We start from the raw sequence: 20,646 nt of genomic DNA, 5'->3' as shown, positions 1-20,646 counted from the left end.
ATCGAAGTCGGTTTTTGAACTGGTTGTGAGTCCGTACTCCAATCCCATGGAGTCGTGCAGCTCATATTTGATGTGTGTAAGTGAAAACCTGGTCACACACTTGAAACAGACAGTTAAATAAGTTTTGCAACACTTCTGTTTAAAAACTGAACAAGTATCACGACGAAACTGGATTCTTATCTCTGGTCGACAAAACAGATATGTGTGCTAATCGACGAAACAGTTCTTATAAATCACTTGCGACGAAACAGAAAAATTTGTTTGATACGACGAAACTGATAAGTTGAAGTGAGCGACGAAACTGGAATGTTATTTAATCAGCGACGAAACTCAATTCCTTTTTGATATACTTAAACTTGATTGGACCGTTTTGATAAAAAATAAGATAAGTCGGCCCAGCTGGAAAAAAATCGGCCCAATTAGAATGTATTTTGACGAAAACTTATAAATGTTGACGAAACTTTGTGAATTAAATGATCGATGACACAATAAGACAACTTGTAGGACAAATATGCTTGAACAATCGGTCAGCTTTTTGACTTTATCATATGTATACACTTTAAGCTTTCACATGCAAATCATTAAATTTCTACAAACTATCACACTATATGTTTCAAACAATTAAAGAATCACATGTCAACAGTTGAAAACTAAAATCCTATTGCACCTTTATATATGAATCACGTGAATGATGGAATCTATCACTTCTCAATTTAATTGAATCATGTGACTTGGTGATGTTTTCAATTAAAATTGCCGACAAGAATATTGAACTCTCAAAATCTATTGGACCAATTCAATGATTTAGACAATAAAAAAATGGCAAGCAACTTCCTTAACTAGTCAACATATTCATGCACACTTTTCAATTAATGACTCGACGAGCAGATGTGAATATTGATCGACGAAACTGAACGACGAAACAGAAACGACTGGACGACGAAACTGTGTTGTTTTTGTCGATGAAACGGAATGGATAAGGTTTCAGAGTTGGTGAGATTGGTGAGATTTTTCAAAGAAAACTTATCCTTTTACTGACACAATACACAATTTCAAACAAACAGTATCTCTATCTCACCAAACAGCAGGGTGCTCCAGATTTTTTTAAATTTTTTTTAATCAAATTTCCTTTTTCAATTTCACTTTTAAATCTAAATCGATGAAACCTTTGATCAAATAAACAAATAAGTGACCGTACACTTGATGTGTGTGGCGAAGATGAGTGTTTTTCGTTACACTTGCTTTTTGACTAAAATGTGATTAGATATTTTGAAAGACAAACTACACAAGTTAGGTGATCCTTTTTCAATTTTCAAAGAAGACTTATCTTTTTCTGACACAAGAAGCTTCCTTTTTCAACAACCATCATCACAATGTTCACTATATTCAAACTACACCTTACTTTCCCTGCTTTTCGAAATTTGCAATTTCAACCAAAGATCATCTTGAATGTACACTATTGTCAAACAATATTATAATAATCAATATTACTTTAATTTAAACCACAATTTTAGATCAAACACAAATATTCAAGAACAGTTATGAATAAATGATGAACACTATGAATATTAGATGAACTACTTGAAGATTTCGGCAAAATTTTCAACCGGATAAATTTTCCGAACACAAATTTTGCTTAAAACTTTCCACTAGTAACATGTAAACATTCATACAAACAAGGTTTTTGAACAAACTTTTAGCAAAACAACAAGATAAACAATGATTTTTGAACCTTTTTCCAGAAAATTTATGAACTTTTCAAGAACGAAATCTGAAAAATCACAATAACACACTTGTTTCAAACACGGACAATGTTTGGTTTTAAACAAGGATTAGAGCCAAAGCTCTGATACCAATTGTAGGTCCCGTTTCCGGTGGATCGATAACGAAAACCTATCCTTGTTTATCACAAACACGGTAACGGGTACGGAATCCCCGTCACGGTGCAAACCAAACACAGTTAACAAGAACACACGCGTAACCAAAAGATTTAATATCTATTGATTAGGGATGAGTACAACCACAAACATATACAAACAATGTTTTAACAGACTCTCACTAAGTCTCTCTGTGCTCAGCAGTTTCACACAGAAACTGAGAAGGGTATTTATACTAGACAGACACAGACCTTGACGAAACACAAAAGGACTCGGCGAAACACCTATGGGCCAAACATTGGGCCTGAAGAAGCCCAACAGGCGACGAAACAGGGCTGGACCTCGGCGAAACACCCTAGTCGACGAAACATATTCAGTTTCGTCGACCATGTACAAAAAATTGTGAAATTGCATGCTTTTTCAACATAATGACATCATTATGACATCATCATGACATCACAGTGATGATGTCATGGTGATGTGTCACCTGGTCTTGCTTTGCGGCTCTCCGTTCTTCGCGTGTCGAACTCTGGGGCGCACGACGGAAGAATGTCGTGACGTCGGGCTTGAGCCGGACCAAACCGTGTCGAAACCAAGTCGTACCGAGTCGAGTCGAACCGAGCCGAGTCGCGTCCACACAAAGTGTATCAACACCAAGCGATACTAAAATACATTAAAGGCACTCTAAACCAAGGTGTTACCTATTCTAAAGGAGGGAAAAGGAAGCTCACAGGATACAGTGATAGTGATTACGCTGGAAACATAGATGACAGCAAGAGCACGTCTGGATACATCTTTCATCTAGGATCCGGACCCATATCATGGCAATCAAAGAAGCAAAAGGTGGTGGCACTATCCTCAACTGAAGCAGAGTATATGGCCTTAACACTGGCCGGTTGTCAAGCTGTTTGGATTAAAGGCATATTGGATGAATTACAAGGAAAAGAAGAATATCCTATACCTATTTTCTGCGATAACAAGTCTACTATTTGCCTAGCAAGAGATCCAATATACCATGGGAAGAGTAAACATATAAGAGTTAAATATCTTTACATCAGAGATTTAATCAAAAAGGAAGAAGTGACCGTAATCTTTTGCGCAACGAAGGATCAACTAGCTGATATCATGACAAAAACCTTGCAGCCAAAAGACTTCATTCGCCTCAAGCATCTGATGCACTTGATGCTGAAATAGTCTAGCTTAAGGGAGGGTGTTAGACATAACTATTTAGAATTATAAGCTAGATATTATAGTTTACATTATTTATATTATTGTTATTAGATATAGGGGATGACGGTTATCCATCATACATGTATGCATATATACTCGGAACCATCATCTGTTACATTTTATCAATTCATTTTATGAACACATAAATCTTATTTCACCGGGACCATAAGACAGATCTGCAACACAAACCAACCTGTTTTTAAAGCGTTAATGTCAAAACCAAATATCTTCCTTTCATCCGGTTTTTCTTTGATTATGTTCATCTTGTTCAAAGACATAGCGTAATTCAAGTTCTTGGCCCTGAGGTACATGTAGTATCTTAAATTTTGAAGACAATGGAGTAATTCAATTATGAAGCCTAGCAAAACGGGCAGGTCGGTTGGGTAATGCACTACTAGAAATTTGGCATTTTCTAACAAGCTTTTCTGTCACAAATGCGTAGCAAACTCAGATTTGCTACGCATTTGCAACAAAACCTTGATGTTGAAAAAAGCCTGGTCGGAAACTATTTACTCCACAATTACTACACAAATTTTAACGAAATTCCTACGAAAATATTGTGTTGCAAATTTTACAACACATTTCCTACGCATTTCTTAGTTGTTTTGTTTTAATGCTTGCAACACATTTGCAACAAACAGTTTTAATTTATTGTGACACATTTGTAACGGAATAGTTAAAATGAAAAAAAAGCTGAAAGTATTTAGATCTTATTTGACTAAAAAATATGAAACATGTTTTAAAATCCACAATACATCTAAGAAACTTGTATCATCCACTTGTAACATATGCTTCTCTAGAATGGTTTGTACAAAACTCCAACTTCTTCATGCCATATATGCTAATATCCCCTAGACTTTTCTTTGCACTTTCTGGTGTGGTGGGTTTGATTACCCGCTCTTGGACTTATTAAGTCATTCTTTTGTGTCCAAGACTGTAAAAAGTAAACCCATTTTGTATCAGATTTAATTTGGCCAAAACCCATTCTGAATAAACTAATGTAATAAATTATACATAAAATACGATCAGGCACACAAGTATGTTGGCCTGTTTTCATGATCTCAATAAATGGGCTTCACTATTACTAAGGTCTTGGATTTCGTACATATAAGACAGGTAATGGTACATTATGGATTATTTTGATTAAAAAATTTGTCTATATAAAGCTAAACTTGTATTATGGAGGTAAGCAAGAAGAATTCCAGTGCCACAAGACCTGTATTATAAAACTTAACATGTATTATGGAAATTGTGGAGGTACTAGCACTGTTACAAGACCTGCTCAACATGCTTAGTTACAAATGGCTTTTTTTAAAATATACTTACTAGTATTAACATTCTTGCTTCTATAAAGAAGATTATGATTTGAAACATAAATGAGACTTAAAACATGTTTAAGGGGCCACTAACAGCGTGCACGAAGCCTGAAAAATGGGTGTCAAAATATTATAATACTTGAAACATATTTTATATATATACATAGACCATGGAGAGGTTTCCCGTTTGTCCAGCCAAATTACGATTTTTTCCATTTAAATTTGCAGTTTTGTTATTAGTTTTGTTTTTTTCCCTCTCAACTGAATTAGAATTTTGCCCTCAGTTCAAATTTACAGCTATGGTTTTTGTTTTTTTCTTATAAAATTACGATATTTCCCGGTGTAAAAATACAATCTTGCAATCGTTTTAGCTTTTTTTACTAAACTCGGTGTAATTTTTATTCGTCTCAGGCGGCTGGCCTGGAACACGCTCATTTGTGCTGGAAAAACTAGAATTTTCCCCATGTTTAAAATTATAGTCTTTCCATCGTTTCAGTTTTTTTTTTTCGCAAAAGTATGGTAGTGCGTTGTTTAAATTGGTTGACTCGATGTAATTTTTTTTAGATCGTGTTATAAGTCGTATGTACAAGTAAACGAAACACAAATGTACATGTTATGAGAGAAAAATATTCGGGTTAGTGCCCTGCAACGCGGGTGGGGCAAAAACTACCACAAAACACATGAAGGGGAATAGTGCCAGGCTGCCTGACACTTCCCCATTGGTTCATCCAAATTACGATTTTACCTTGTTTAAATTTGCAGTTTTGCCATTGGTTTTGATTTTTTTCCTCAAAATCAAATTATGATTTTTCCCTCAACTCAAATTAATAGTTTTGCCATTTTCTTTTCAAGACAGCTGCCTGACACTTCCCCATTGGTTCAGCTAAATTACGATTTTGCCCGGTTTAAATTTACGGTTTTCCATTGGTTTTGTTTTTTGTCTCCCCCAACCAAATTACGATTTTGCCCTCGGCTCAAATTAATAGTTTTGCCATTTTCTTCCCCTATCGAATTACAATTTTGCCCCTAGTGTAAAATTCGTTTTAGTCTTTTTTTTTGACAAAACTATGGTAGTGTTTTGTTTTAATTGGTTGGCTTGATGTAATTTCTATTCCTGCAAACTGGTAGTTTTTTCCATCATTTTAGTTTTTTTTAGCAAAAGTATGGTAATATTTTGTTTTAATTAGTTGACTCGATGTATTTTTTTTAAGATTATGTTATGAGTAGTATGTACAACTAACCGAAATACAGAAGTACATGTTATGAGAGAGAAATATTTGGCTTATTGCCCTGCAATGCGGGCGGGGCAAAAACTAGTATACGACTAATGCTATATTGAGTTATACTACAAGAAAAAGGAGTAATAGGGGCGACCCCTTTAGCGGCGACCCCTCCTTTAGCGGTGACAAGCACACGGATCTGCTTTTACCCCTTCTTCATTAAACCTGACCGTTGATTAGGGTTCTGATCCAACGGATGGAGAAATAATTGCAGGCGGGCTTTTTCCCTCCCATCTATTTTCACCAATTCTCTCTTACCCCCAAATATTGCCTCCAGTATTGCTATTGCAGATCTCCCCCAAAATCACCACCCATACGAGACGACGCATCTCCAAAATCACCACCACATACACCTACCGGCACCAGACGCACCCCACCTTCAACCCTTTGTGCACCAGACGCACCACACCTTCAACCGCCATCTTCATCCGCGACTCCGAAACCACCACAACTAGTCTTCATCACCAACGACCCACCAGCATCCAAAATTGGTATCAACATTCCTAATTTCTTTGTAATTTCAGTCGATTCGGTGGGTCTTTTGACCATTTGAGGTTTTGATTGTTGTTTGACTTTTTTTAGTAAAAAAAAGTGCTGTTAGGGTTTTAGGTCCGGGTCCAAGTGTGGGTTGGGCTTGGTTCTTCAGGTTGTTGCAGGTTGCGGGTTCGGGTTGGGTATTCAGCTTGTTGCGGGTGGGTTTTTAGATTGTTGCGGGTTCGGGTGAAGGTTGGGCTTGAGTTTTTAGATGTTGTTGTGGGTTGCAGGTCTGGGTGTGGGTTGGTTGGGCTTGGGTTTTCAAATTGTTGTTGTTGGTTTTCGGATTGTTCTGGGTGGGTTTTCATATTGTTGCGGGTCGGGGTGCGAGTTGGGTTGTGGTGTAGTTGTATGTTGTATGGACTAATTGTATGTTAGTTTAGCTGGTTCGGATTTGTTAGTTTGGATGGTTCAGACATGTCGTTACTACTTTAGAAAGTTTTCATGTTTTGATTAAAAAGCAAATTTGCATATAGTGCATCAGATTAGAACACATAAGAATACTGCAGACGTCCAGGTCAAATCTCCATTGTATCAGTGAATCTGGGCTTGTGTCGAATCTGTGCCTTTACTTGTTCATGTTATAGTATGGTATTACAATCTGTGAGCTATTTTGTTGAATAATTTTGCTTTGAGATCATTTAAGAAACTTGGAAGAGATCCCATGGGCCTAAACTGGAGCCAGATATGTTGTGGAATCGACCGGTGTTTTTACCGTCATGGACAAAGTCGCTGCTCATCTATGGTCAAACTGGTCAACTATGGTCAAACTCGGCTACAGGGTATGTCATGTTCATTTCATTACACATTAATGTTGATTCCATCTATGTTAGTGGTTTTTAGCAAAGGAATTGTTAGTTTGAAATGTTCATGTGCATTTGAAGTTGGTTTAATTACTTTAGCAAATCATTCCGTCGCGAAGCGCTGGTTCATTTACTACTTTTACTCATTTTGGATGGAACGACAGGTCTGAATATGCTGCCACAAGCTGGGGAGTTCAATGAGGTAAAACTAAAAGATTGTAGGTATTGAATATGTAATATAAAGCCTATTGATACTCGCGAAATGCTAACCAGTATCTAGAAGACAAGGTATGTTCTTTTATTTGTTTTTGCATTCACATCAACCGTCACTTATTTTAAATAAATATACTGATGGTTCTTGTTGTTGGCTCATTTCTTCTTTCAGCAGCTCATTTCAGGAGTCAGCTACTTCCACAATATGGTATAAGTTAAATAAGTAGCTAGTTTATATACAAATTCTTGCTTCACGTGTTTGTCTAATTACAAATGTCGCCGCTAAAACTCCGGTTTTTTTGTAGCAAGATTTACGGTGATATTAGTGTTGTGCAGTTTTAAGGGGTATGTGTCTTTTGTTTCTGGGGTGGTGCAGGGAGGACATAAGCATGAGCATAAGGCTTCTCTTTAGTTGCAATGGAATTAAAATCAGTATCGTAAACACTTATCAAGTAAGATGCAATAGATTTAGGGATATGTGAATACACTCTTATTAATATACACTTATCAAGTATCTGCATTTACGGCTGTATAACGGCTGCGAACGGGCCGTAGACGCAGCGGTTAACTACTGCGTTTGCAGCCGGTTATCCGCTGCGTTTACAGCCCGTTCACAACCGTTAAATGGCTGCGTTTATGGCCGTATAATGGCTGCGTATGGGCCGTAAACGCAGCGGTTATCCGCTGCGTTTACGGCCCGTTCGTAGCCGTTGAACGGCTGCGTTTACGGCCGTATAACGGATGCGAACGGGCCGTACACAGCCGTTAACCAGCTGTGTTTACGGCCCGTTCGCAGCCGTTAAACGGCTGCGTTTCCGGCCGTATAACGGCTGCGAACGGGCCGTAAACACAGCGGTTTAACGGCTGCAAACGCAGCGGTTATCAACTACGTTTACGGCCCGTTATATGGCCGTAAACGCAGCCATTTAACGGCTGCGAACAGGCCGTAAACGCAACAGTTAACCGCTGCGTTTGCAGCCGAAAGTTTAGTGAAGATACTCATGCCTTCAATGAAGTTAAAGTTTACTGAAGACCATAATAATCAATCTTCGAAGCTTTTATAATGACACATATAATTTTCTAAATGTACTGTTATATAAAAGTTGAGTGCAAAGAAATCCAGATTGAATCCTTTTCAAGAAAATATTTTTAGATTCAAAACATAGTAAAAAATGATGGCTTATTCAAATAAATGGCTTTTCTGTTGGTTATATTCTCCTTTTAGCTAGCCACATAATATTAAGACCTGGCAAACAGGTCGGGTTGGGTAAGGTCGGGTCATGGGTCAAAACGGGTTCGGGTTAAAATGGGTCAATTAAAAAGGGGTTGTTTTGGTTCGGGTCGAAACGGGTTAGGGTCGGAACAAGTTCGGGTCAGAACAGGTTTCAGGTCGGAACGGGTTAGGGTCGGAACAAGTTCGGGTCATATCCCGTTATTCTTTTTTGTGGTCAATAACTGTACACACACATGTACTAATAAACTCATGTGCAGCCTGCAGAAGGGCTCGTCTTAGAAAAGAAGGCATGTCCAAAAGGTGACCCGACCCGAGCGTACGATGAACATTTGGGTAAGTTAGAGCATTCACATCCAAATAACCAAATTCTGTGTGGGGTGTTTTTAAAATATAAAAAGTATAAAAAGTGGTTGTGAGTGGAGAAGAGAGAAAATGTTACTGTTCATCTGTATATTTGGGGGGACACTGTTCACCCCCTATAATTTTTTAATATATTTTGAAAGTGGTTGTGAGTGGAGGAGAGAGAAAACGTAATGATAAAGGTATAAAAAATATTATTTAATTGAAAAGGAAAGAGAAAATGTAGTGTTTTTTAGTGTAATTTAGGGTGAAAATATAGTGGAATGGATGTGAATGCTCTTAGAAGCCATAAGAACTAAATATGAGTAATAATTCATTAGTAACTTAAATGCTGACATAGATTACAATAAATTAGTTGCATATTACTAACTTAATATATTTTTCAGATTGAATCATCAGCAATATGAAGAGAGGCCAGAAATACCATCTTCCGACAAGTTAAGTTGCGGCAGGGGCTTTTCGATACATAACAGGTCCGCGAATCAAATTGTAGTTTAACTCATACAATGTCAAACTACAAATGTTTGTCATCCCCGCCACAACACGCGGGTTGAAAGCACTAGTTACTACTGTTTTAATATGGTGATATAAACAAACTGCTATGTAATTTTTGGGTGTTTGAATGTGAATTACTGTTTAATTCTTTGTATACTTATGAACGTTTTGGTCCATGTATGTTTAGGAAAAACTTAAAAAATGTGCATGTAATTGTATGTGGGTAACAATGTAAATAGCAGTAAATTTTTTTTTTTCCTTTTTTATACTTTTAGTGGCGACATATGTCGCCCCTAATAGTCACAAGTGTCGCCGCTAAAAGTCATTCACAATAGCGACGACACACACTTTTTAGCGACGACCGGTGACCAATAGCAGCCTATCTATAGCGGCGACCCTTTAGCGACGACATGTCGTCGCTAAAAGTCAATAGCGGCGACAAAAAGGACTTTTAGCGGCGACACGTGTCGTCGCTAAAGATGCCTATTTCTTGTAGTGTTAGTTTATATACATATCTTCTATATCTACATTTTCCATGTAAGGAAATAGTAGTTGGATGCAATTCGCCTGTTTGGATTTTTTTTTTGCTTTTTATATCTTTTGTTTAATATTACCGATACTACATAAGGAATGTTAGGGAATAGTGTCAGGCAGCTGCCTAGCACTTACCCATTGTTACAGCCAAATTACAATTTTATCCTGAGTTAAAATTACGATTTCACCACAGTTTAAACAAAAATTTGGTTTTGCCCCAGCTAAAAATTTCGATTTTGTCCTTAGTTCAACATAACGTTTTTGCCTCTGGTTCAAAATAAAATTATGGTTTTGCCCCTGTTTAAAAGTTATGATTTTGCCCTTAATTCAAAATATGATTTTGCACTCAGTTCAAAATTGCATTCTTGCGATTGTTTTTTACAAAGCTATTGACTCAATGTAGTTTTTATTCGTGTCAAACAGCTACCTAGCACTCGCTCATTGGTCCTGACCAATTACTGTTTTGCCCCCAGCTCTAAATTGCATGTTTGCCATTGTTTTAGTTTTTTGAGTTAACTTTTTTTATAGCAAAACTATGGTAGTGTTTTAGTTTACTTTGGTTGATTCGGTGTATTATTTTTTTATTTTTTTTAAGATCGTGTTATAAGTAGCATGTACAAGTAATCGAAATACATAAGAAATATTCACTTTAGTGCCCGCAACGCGGACATCACATACCACTAGTGATAAATATAAAAACAAGAATAATAAACTAATATTTCTTTCATAAACAAAGAAAAATATATAATATGTATCTGGATAAACATGCCAGAACATTACATAGGGAATCTTATTTCTACATTCAACACACTACCAGCCTATACATTTTGGTAGCGGTTGCCCAAGTTGAATGTGCAGTTGGATTAAACAACTACAAAAGCCCAATGCAATGTGTTAAACACATCAGCTGAAGAACGCCTCCCTACAAAAGCCCAAGAATTATTGGTCACTGCGTCGTTTTGCTTAAAATCACATATAACATCTTGAAAAATTAAAATTTGGCTCCACCCAAATCGTCGTCACTCGTAAACCCTAGAAATACATACCACCACAAGCAACTGTCAAAATGTCAGACAACATACCATTCGAAATGCAAATGGAAATCATGAAAAAGCTTCCTGTCAAATCCTTGATTCAGTTCCGATCCGTCTGCAAACCATGGAACTCTCTCATCGATAGCCCTGATTTCATTACGCAGTACAACGGCCAACGTACAAACCCGCAACATCTGTTTCTAACCTATTATAGTTGTGGGGATAAATACGTTTCAATTGCTGATGATCATACTTTTCCCCAACACAAAGTTCCCCTCACTTTTCCCCAATGGCTTTTAGATTATGATTATGATCTAATCGGCTGCTCTCATGGCTTGTTGTGTTTGTCTTATTATGAGGACCAGACCAGAATAGCTATTATTTGGAATATTTTGATTAGAAAAGCAATCGTTGTACTTGTGCCTAATGTGGCAGGTGGGGAGGTTTATAAAAATGTTTTAGGTTTTGGGGTTTGTCGCGAGACTACCGGCCCGAAAATTGTCAAGATTACACCTATTCGGAGTCAGAGTGCTATGGAAAGTGTAACTTGGCATGCTGAGGTTTTACTTTAAGCACATGGACTTGGAGATCTCCATATAGCGGCAATCTTCCTCGTAGTTCAATTGAGTTTGACAGTTACCGTGATCAGGAAGTTACCATAGATGGGTCTATTTATTGGCCTGCTGCTGATAGGGCTGATGTGGATGGTGGGTTTAGGTTCGATACGATTATTTCGTTTGATTTCACCCGTGAAGAATTTAAAGAAGTGAGCCTCCCAGATAGTTTAGCACACCAGAGGTATAAATATATTTTGTCTGTGTTAAAACTAAATGAGTCTCTTGTTGTGCTTAAACATGTCAATGATCTGGCTTACGATGTATGGATGATGGAGGATGGGGTTTCTAAACTGTTTACAAAGCTATTCACTATTAATGTTAGCACACGAGATGCAAAAGTAAAGGGATTTAGAAAGAGTGGTGAACCTATAATTAGCTTTAGTTTCTCAAACGATTATCGTAACAAAGTTGTTTATGATCCCTACTCGAAACATAATGATAATGTTGTGATTGACAATATATTTGCTTCATATTATCTGATTCCCTACATGGAAACGCTGCTTCTGCTTAATCAGCCAGATCTTACGGTTCATAACCAAGTGGAAACCCTCAAATTTGAAGATGATTGGCTTCTAGAACCGGGTTTCAGTTATGGGTTTAACCGTAATTCTTTTCCTGAGGACGACTACTTTATGGATTATGGAATGTAAAACTGGAATGGTGAAATGAAAAGAACAAGTATATTACACGTGTTGAATAGATATAAAAAAGAGTTATATCTTTAAAAACCATGTGTATTACATAGATTTAATAAATGTATTTTTGTGTATTAAATACTAAAAACGTCGTATCTTTATTAACTCGTGTATAGTCGGGTTGAAAAATATACCAAATAATAAAAAAATTATACCCTAAATAAATGTAATTTTGTATATTAAATACTAAAAACGTCGTATCTTTAAAAAACCCGTGTATAGTCGGGTTGAAAAATCTACCAAATAATAAAAAAAAATTATATCCTTAAAAACCTCGCGTTTTACTCGAGTTGAATAAACATAATTTTGTATACCAAATAATAAAAAAGTTATGTTTTTTAATAAAATAGGATAACATTTAATATTAATTTATTATTTATATATTTAATATAAGATAAGTAGATAAGAGAAGTATTTGTTTTAAAAATATATTAAATTGACAATTTAGATTTGAGGATAATATTTTATTAAAGTATGATAACATTTAATTTTAATTTATTATTTATTTATTTAGATAAATATAAATTTGAGGATACATTCAATGAATGACAAGTGTCCAAAAGTTGGTTTCTTTTATTATAGTAGTTAGATTAGATTAGATTAATTTAAACATATATGTGACAACTCGAGTTTCCAAGATTTCACCTTCGCATTAATTGCACGTTAATTGTTTAGTTGTTTGCTTTCATGACTTGTTTGCCTTGTAATTGTACACGTGCTTGATATATGTTAAAACGTTTTGTGATTGTTGCATCTATGTGTTTAGTGATACGCCATGTAACCTCTTTGAAAAACTTAAACCTTGAATGGCCCCGGCGAAACAGGAGTGTTTCGCCATTTACAACCCGACGAAACAAGTGTGTTTCGCCATAAATCATTTCGACAAAACAGGGCGTTTCGCCATCCTTGTCTCGACGAAACAAAGTGTTTCGCCGGCCCAATATTTCGCCGAGGCCCAGTTAAGGCCCAGGTCGATTATAAAACTATATAGGGCGGCTTTAGAACATGTATTCGGCTGATTTGCAAACCCTAGTGCTCACCACCTTCATTCGACGGCAGTGCTCTCATTGTGATCAAACATCATTCTTCTCTTACTCTTGTGCGAGATCTCAACCCTCTCGGTTAGTATAAATAGTCCCTTGACTGTTCTCGTGTGCATATGTTTGATGTTATTGTTCTTATAAATCTGATCAGGCTATCGAATAGAGTCCGGGTAATGTTATGTGTTAAGTTATTGTATTTAATGATGATCTAGATTGTACGATGTTTGAGAACTGTCGTGTGTTCGAATGTATAATTGATTGACGTATACGAATCAGTGAACTGTTAGGGTTTTTGTGGTTGAATTGGATGATGATAAACTCCCTGTTCTATTGATGTTTCTGTTGTGATGCATATGGATTATTGATTAGTAGCTTAAGGCCAGTTATGTTTGAATAATGATGGTATGATTGCTGTATGATGATGATGATAGGCGGTTAGGGTTTCTGGGTAAACAACTGTTGTAACTACGTAACTGATGCATCCTGACGAAACGATGGTAACGACGAAATAGATGCGTTTCGCCGAGACCAATCATGACAAATCAGGCACGACGAAACAGGAGTGTTTCGCCGAGGGATATCAAGACGAAACAAAGGGGTGTTTCGTCGAAGGGGATTCATGACGAAACAGGGGTGTTTCGTCGAGTGGGTAAACTGCACAGTAACTTGGTTAGATCTGTTAAGAGTTAACTGGGTTAGTTAGCTGTTATTGATGATGACTTGCATGCACTTGTATAACTCATAAATGCTATGTGTTAGTGGTTACTTGCATGAGCGTGATGATCTTGACTGTTAGTCGAACTTTGTGAATGTCAACTGATTATGTATACGTGCGTACTCTAGGCCTTAGACTGATTATTTGTGAGCACATACCTTAGCATACCGAGCAAACCAAGGTGAGTTCACACCCTTTCCAAGGCATGGGATTCCCGGTGGGTTGGGAATGGATTGAATGACTACCCGTACTTTCATCACTACTAGACTACTTACTATCGTCCTCGGATTGGGAAGGACGCCAGTGCGAACACCTACGTAAAACCTACGTACTATTGTCCTCGGTTTAGGAAGGACACATGTGTTAGAACCTACGTAAAACCTACGTACTATTGTCCTCGGTTTGGGAAGGACACCAGCACTAAACCTACGTACTCGCTACGTACTACTGTCCTCGGTTAGGGAAGGGCACTTACGTAAAACCGACATAAACTCATACTTATCACGGTCCTCGGATTGGGAAGGACACCTATAGATACAACTAGTCTAGTACCATTCAACATGGGAAGCCCCCACTTATTATTGTAAAGGTTTGGGAAACAAGGATACTGGGTAACGCATGGTTATGAAACGAACATACAACTTCTGAAACGAACTCATTAACTGAACAATCAACTGTGAACTCGCTCAACTTTGTTGTTGACTCTCTGTTACATGCCTTACAGGTCGTTAGGTATCTATGGAGCTTGCATCGGAGTGGGAAGAGTCGTTGTGGGACATGGACAGCTGTGTGCCATGCTAAACATTTGAAACGCTTAAACTTATGTTATGGTTTTAAACATTATGCTTCCGCTTACAACTTAAACTATGTTTTGTTTGGACACCAATTGTATTGTGTTGGATTTTATAAACTACTTTTATTTACATGCTATGTTCAATATGATTGGTGGCTTGATCCTGGTCAGTCACGCCTACAAGCGGTGATAATCCGCGAGTGGATTTTGGGGGTGTGACAATATATTTTTATATAACTTTTAACATACGATTAAAGTACCAGTTATCAAACAAAAAATTATAAAAATAATGTATACAGGTACCGATATTGTTTAGCACGGTATGATAGCGATACCGTATTAATTCATCGAAAGCAAAAATACTACAAATAAATACTGATACGTAGACAGAGACAGATGTTATTCAATCGGTTTTCATTGAATTTAGTACAATAGCGACACAATATCCGTTTAAAAAATATATATCGTAACGTTGAAATAAAAAGAGGGGAACAATTGTTTTTGATTTTTTTCAATATTGTTTTTTCTAAGGTTTTATTATTTTATTGGTTTATTACTTTAATTGATTTAAGTATATTTTGTTCTCTCATATAACTTTTAAGATACGATCAAAGTACCCGTTATCAAACAAGAAACAATAAAACGGAATGTATACCGGTATCGATGATGTTCGGTACAATATGGTAGCGATACAGTATCAGTTTATTGAAAGCAAAAAAACTAAAAATAAAAAAATATTGATACCGATACAAATGTTGTTCAATTGTTTCGATTGGGCTTGGTACCATAGCGGCAGAATATCTGTTTTCAAAAAAAATATCGTAATGTTGAAATAAAATAAACATGAAATGCAAGCGAACCGAACCGATATCAACTGAACAACATATATAGGTACCATATCAATATGTGTTTTTATGTTTCAATCGATGTAGTGCTTTCTCTTTCGATTACTATATCGAGTGTAGGTACTGTAACAAACCAAATTGATAACGACTTAATCCCCGCCGTGAAGCGCGCTGGGGAATATCACTAGTTGTTATATGAATTTTTAAATGAATGATCGTATGTTAGAGCCTTTTCTAGAACAAATTTTGTTATGTGTTGAACGAGGTGGTTTCTCTAGTTATGGGTTTCTTTCTAAGAGGTGGGCTGTGTAATCGGGTTCTGTTTTTTAAGTGATTCTAAATGTTCGAGTCTTTTTCTAAAAAAACAAAAATAGAGTCGTTTTGAAAGAGTAATGTTAGCAAGAAACCAAGTAAATGATAACAATTTAATCAACTGAGTCTTTATGTAAGATCAAATAATTTTGAAAGTAACATTTTTGAAACGAGCTAAGTGATACATTTTTTTAATGTTTAGTTTTATAAGTTGTCTTGATTTTGATTACGGATTATATTAATTTCAATTAATAGTTTTAGTTTGTGTCGTAACCTTTAAAAACACGTCCTTATGTATCTAAAAACAACAAAAGAGAAAATAATCACTCAAATTTGTACCCGGTTAACTAAGTTTTTAATAAATGAATTAGTGGGCCAACCCGCTTAAATTTAGTATAACTAGGTTATTTGACCGCACATTGCGGCGGTACATTATCACGAGTATTGAATCGGTATCGGTTCGTTACAATATCGGTATGATACATGCACTCCGTATAGAAATCAATCGACTGAAAACGAATAAAATGAACATAGGGACCGACACCAATGTTCAAACGTCAGATCGTCACATTATTGATATCATTATTTATATATCGTTGCAGACAAAGTTGTATAAACTACAAATTATCAAAACTGAAAACCATAAAAAAGAATACAGGTACAGGTACCAGTACCGGTACCGATGTTCGTTTGGTTTGTTATTATATAATGGACAGTAAATTCACATTCATGGTCGATTCGGAGAAAGGTAAAAAAAGAATCAGTAAGATTGACAGGTTATTTGTGTTTGATGAGTTCATTAATCGATGGCCAGAAACGTCCTTTCAGGCTCTCCTGTGAAGGCATTCGGACCATAATCCGCTCCTACTTTATGTGGCGGACATTAAATTTGGTCCGAACCTTTCCAGTTCTTTAGTTCGTGGCTTGATCGGCCAGTGCTGGAGAAGGTGGTGGTTAATGCTTTGTCATCGGCTGGCTGACTTCGAAGGACCGCCTGACATGGTGCTCATGTTGAAATTCAAGCGTCTGAGTCAGTTTATTATAGTTAAAGATCACATCATGCAAGCAATAAAAACCACTGCAATATAATTAAAACCATATTGCTTGAAACACAAGTTGATAGTTCATCCACACAATTAAGTTACAACCATGTTCTTAACAGAAATAAAAAGAGCATATCAGCTACATCTCTAAACTTGAGTAATAGTCTTCTCTAGTTCCCCTGACTGCATTATAAAAAAGAAAGTTGGTTATTAGAAAAAAAGCTATAGGAGAGTCAAAACTCCCCATATAAATTAACATATACAACTCCAAATTGGCACATTCATATGTTGTTTCATCACTAAAGTCATCATTTATATGAGTCTTCCGTCTTGGTTCAAATACAAAGATTCCATGATTTTTCCAGATTATTTTGACTAAATGATGTGAACCAGCGTTTTCCCGGCCCAAACAACCATTTTGCATCCTCCTGTTACAGAATACATGCCCTACAAAACCTCCCACTTCAATAGCAATGTAATGTTTGCCTCTACTTCTTTAATCTATTTATACCATTAATCGAAGTTGGTATGTAAAGAATAATAATCAGTATTTAAAAGCACATGTGCATCAAGACGAGATCAAGAATCATGTACTAAACATATCTTGAACACAAGATGGATCATAAATTTAGGACATATTTTTTTTTTGTTTCATGGCTTAACTTGGACCCATAGATGAATATTGAATGCACAACATAATCATAAAAACCACTATACAAGGTTTGTTCTTTCATTTTTTTTTGTATCAAAATCCAGAACGTATTTTTTTATATGCATTTTAACTTACATAAGATTAAACAAAATGAATAAGATAATATATGTACCTTGCATGTATGCTTCAAAAGCCTTATGTTCTCACCTCTTCACTTTGAATGTAGCGTTTACCTTTGTCAAAAGTAATAAAATTTGGTTGATCAAGAAGAAGAAGTGTTTCCATGTAGGGATACACAGAAAATGAAAAACTCATTCCATTAATCCCAAGATTATTGAAGGACTTTGAGTAGGGTTCATAAACAGCAAGTGGTGCATTGGAGTCATTCAGATTTTGTAACATTTCAACTATGGGTTCCCCTGTCTTCCTGAATCCCCTTAGTAAACATTCGAATCCATCTGGTGAGTGAAAATCAATAGTGAATAACTTTGTAAACAAATTTGAAACACCATCCTCCATCATCCATACATAGTAAACTAGTTTATTCACGTCTCCACCGACTTCCAGCACAACAAGGGACTCGTTTCGTTTAGACATAGACAGATTAATATCAGACTGGTGGGCTAAACTATCGGGAAGGTTTACTTCTCTAAACTCTTCACTTGTCATGTCCAATGAAATAATCAAATTACAAGAACTTAACACACCATCCATAGTATTCCTTTCAATAACAAGCCAATACATAAACCCATCTACAGTTACTTTAAAATAGTTAAATTCAATTGACTTATTAAAAGGGAGATTGGTGCTATATGGAGTTCTCCAAGCCCCTGTGCTTAATTTAAAAATCTCAACTTGCCAAGGGATGCAACTTATACTTTCCATATCGCTAAACCTTTTGATATGAGTAACCTTGACAATCTTAGGCTCAATAGTCTCGCGACAAACCCCAAAACCTAGAACCGTTTCATACATACCACATCCCACATTAGGCACAACAACGGCAACAACCTTTCTAATTGAAAGATTCCAAAGAAAAGCCATGTCCTTTCCAGAGTAGGGACCACAAAGGCCCTCGCGATAATTACAGTATAAACACAACAAGCCGTGAGAGCTGCCGATTATGCTAGCATAATTAAGCATGTTCACCGGTGGAGGAATGGTGGGGGAAACTTTTTGTTCAGGGAAAGTATGATCATCAACAATTGAAACATATTTTTGCTCAAATTTATGACTATACCTTACAAGTAGATGTTGTTCATGTGTGTGTCGACCGCTATACTCAACTATAAATTGAGAGCTGTCGATCAGAGACTTCCATGCTTTGGAGACAGTTCTAAATTGAACCAACGATTTTGCAGGAAGCTTTTTCATGATTTCCGCTTGGATTTCGAATGGTATGTTGTCTGACATTTTGATTTTGATCTTGAAGATCGTATGAATTTCTAGGGTTGACGAGAGATGAAATGAAAGATTTGGGGCAACTATTTTTAGAGGAAATTAATATTTTTAGATGTCATAAGATTTGTCATCATTTGTAGTAAATTTTAGAATTGTTTCAAGCGAAAACTGTTTGAAAGCAACAAGTTTGGGCCTGTGTTATAGTAAACCCATGTTACCTTATTGGGCCAAGCTTAGGAATAATAATGAAATCTGATAATATTAGAGCTTCTAAACTTATTTGTAACGCAATTGCTCTCTGTTAATTAATTTATTACAAGTTAGAACCTATTTGATTATCTAAATTTATAGTATTTAATATCAGAAATATATACGTTGATTCTCAAGCACTTGTAATTGACAGACTATAATAATTAAACAAAAATCCTCCGAACTTGATAAGCATAATAGAGCTATATTGAGAATTGTAATGCTAACCTTGCAGAACGACGTAGCCTTGTACTGCAGCCCCTTTCTGGATCTGGTTCCATATTCTGCCCCTTTATTGGTTTCGTCCCTCGGGTCAGTTCGGCCTTCTGCAGGTTCATCTATTCTGCTCAGCCCTATCACCAGGGAAAGTTGGATAGTGTAATCAAAGAAAGCAAGTGTTCTAATTAAAATGAAAGACTTAAAAATATGGCGGGGAAGCTTATTTTAATGAGAACTTCTTTGGTGTCACTTTATTCTTTTCTCTCATAAATGTGGGATGGATGGCATATCCATTAAGGAGAGATCAAAACGCACCACCTTCTAACAGATTCATCTTGACTCGAAAAGGAAAATGCCACCCTTTATTTTCAGATTCATTTAAGTTAATAATAATGTGAATTTATTTTGACCTGAACCAGTATCGACCCAACCCAAACCATCATTCCAACTGATATGAATGAAGAGAATCATTGTGTGGTTCTCAGGTATCAGTGTATATGCTTTGATGAAAATATTCGATTTAGTGAATTCAACTTCTCAAACAGAAAGAATGACTAGGATCGTATCAATAGGAGGGAATAGTCAGATATAAATATATGAATAAAAACATTTCAGAAGTGATGAATTTGAATACAATGGGTAAAGTTAATAATACCTGATGACTTGAATCTGATAATTGAAATTCAATCTCTATATACCAAATTACTAGGATCCTATCAATATCAGAGAAGAATCGGATCATCATCACATCACACCTATTGCAAGTTGATGTTGCAGATGGAGTGAGAAAGAAAGGAAGCCGTTTAGATGATTATCGAAAGCTAATTTTGCCTCATATTTTGATTATGGCATGAATTTCTTGGGTTTAAAAAGGGAAGAATTCAATTCGAGGAGATTACTTTTGGAGTAATTTTGCCTCATATTTTGATAGAATTTAATCACTCGCAACATTCAAGTTATTTAGTTTTATTCCATCACGTTATTGAGTTTTATTCCATCACTATTGAGTGATTTTAGTGGAAATGCCAATTGTTAGCGATTAGGCCTGACAAATAAAACTCATTTGGTTTTTTGGGTTATTTTGGATCATTTTAAAAATGAGGATAGGTCATGATGGTTAAAAATAACTAAAGATGGTCCAGGATTGGTTAT

The 20,646-nt window shown here is 36.2% G+C and overlaps 1 protein-coding gene and 2 long non-coding RNA genes across 6 annotated transcripts; 2 read left to right on the top strand and 1 right to left on the bottom strand.

The window, feature by feature from the left end:
* Window positions 1-5,792: 5,792 nt before the first annotated feature.
* Window positions 5,793-9,516, top strand: LOC110865885. Of its 4 annotated transcripts, XR_002551041.2 has the most exons (7): window positions 5,796-6,194; window positions 6,884-7,019; window positions 7,205-7,328; window positions 7,426-7,461; window positions 7,630-7,705; window positions 8,745-8,820; window positions 9,234-9,516. It is a non-coding gene; the product is annotated as an uncharacterized LOC110865885 (long non-coding RNA). The 4 variants fall into 4 exon arrangements; XR_002551040.2 differs by having other exon boundaries at window positions 5,794-6,194; window positions 7,205-7,461; XR_002551039.2 differs by having other exon boundaries at window positions 5,795-6,194; window positions 7,426-7,705.
* A 1,426-nt stretch (window positions 9,517-10,942) lies between these two features.
* LOC110945028 (putative F-box only protein 11) lies at window positions 10,943-12,177 on the top strand. The gene is made up of 2 exons (XM_022186667.1): window positions 10,943-11,452; window positions 11,560-12,177. Exons 1-2 carry the CDS (start codon window positions 10,943-10,945, stop codon window positions 12,175-12,177), a joined length of 1,128 nt encoding a protein of 375 aa, XP_022042359.1.
* A 4,900-nt stretch (window positions 12,178-17,077) lies between these two features.
* On the bottom strand, window positions 17,078-19,620 carry LOC110945029. Its single transcript, XR_004859804.1, has 3 exons — window positions 19,504-19,620; window positions 17,798-17,858; window positions 17,078-17,156 (listed from the first exon to the last, which is right to left on the bottom strand). It is a non-coding gene; the product is annotated as an uncharacterized LOC110945029 (long non-coding RNA).
* Window positions 19,621-20,646: the final 1,026 nt, after the last annotated feature.

Source organism: Helianthus annuus, chromosome 6, assembly GCF_002127325.2.
Source record: "Helianthus annuus cultivar XRQ/B chromosome 6, HanXRQr2.0-SUNRISE, whole genome shotgun sequence".
NCBI lineage: Eukaryota > Viridiplantae > Streptophyta > Magnoliopsida > Asterales > Asteraceae > Helianthus > Helianthus annuus.
Note: the sequence above shows the minus strand (reverse complement) of the source record. Positions and strands in the feature narration are given on the sequence as shown.

Coding starts and splice junctions, on each gene's coding strand:
- LOC110945028 (XM_022186667.1), top strand. CDS start 10,943: ATGTCAGACAACATACCATTCGAAATGCAAATGGAAATCATGAAAAAG. Junction 11,453..11,559: donor GTCAGAGTGCTATGGAAAGT/GTAACTTGGCAT, acceptor TACCGTGATCAG/GAAGTTACCATAGATGGGTC.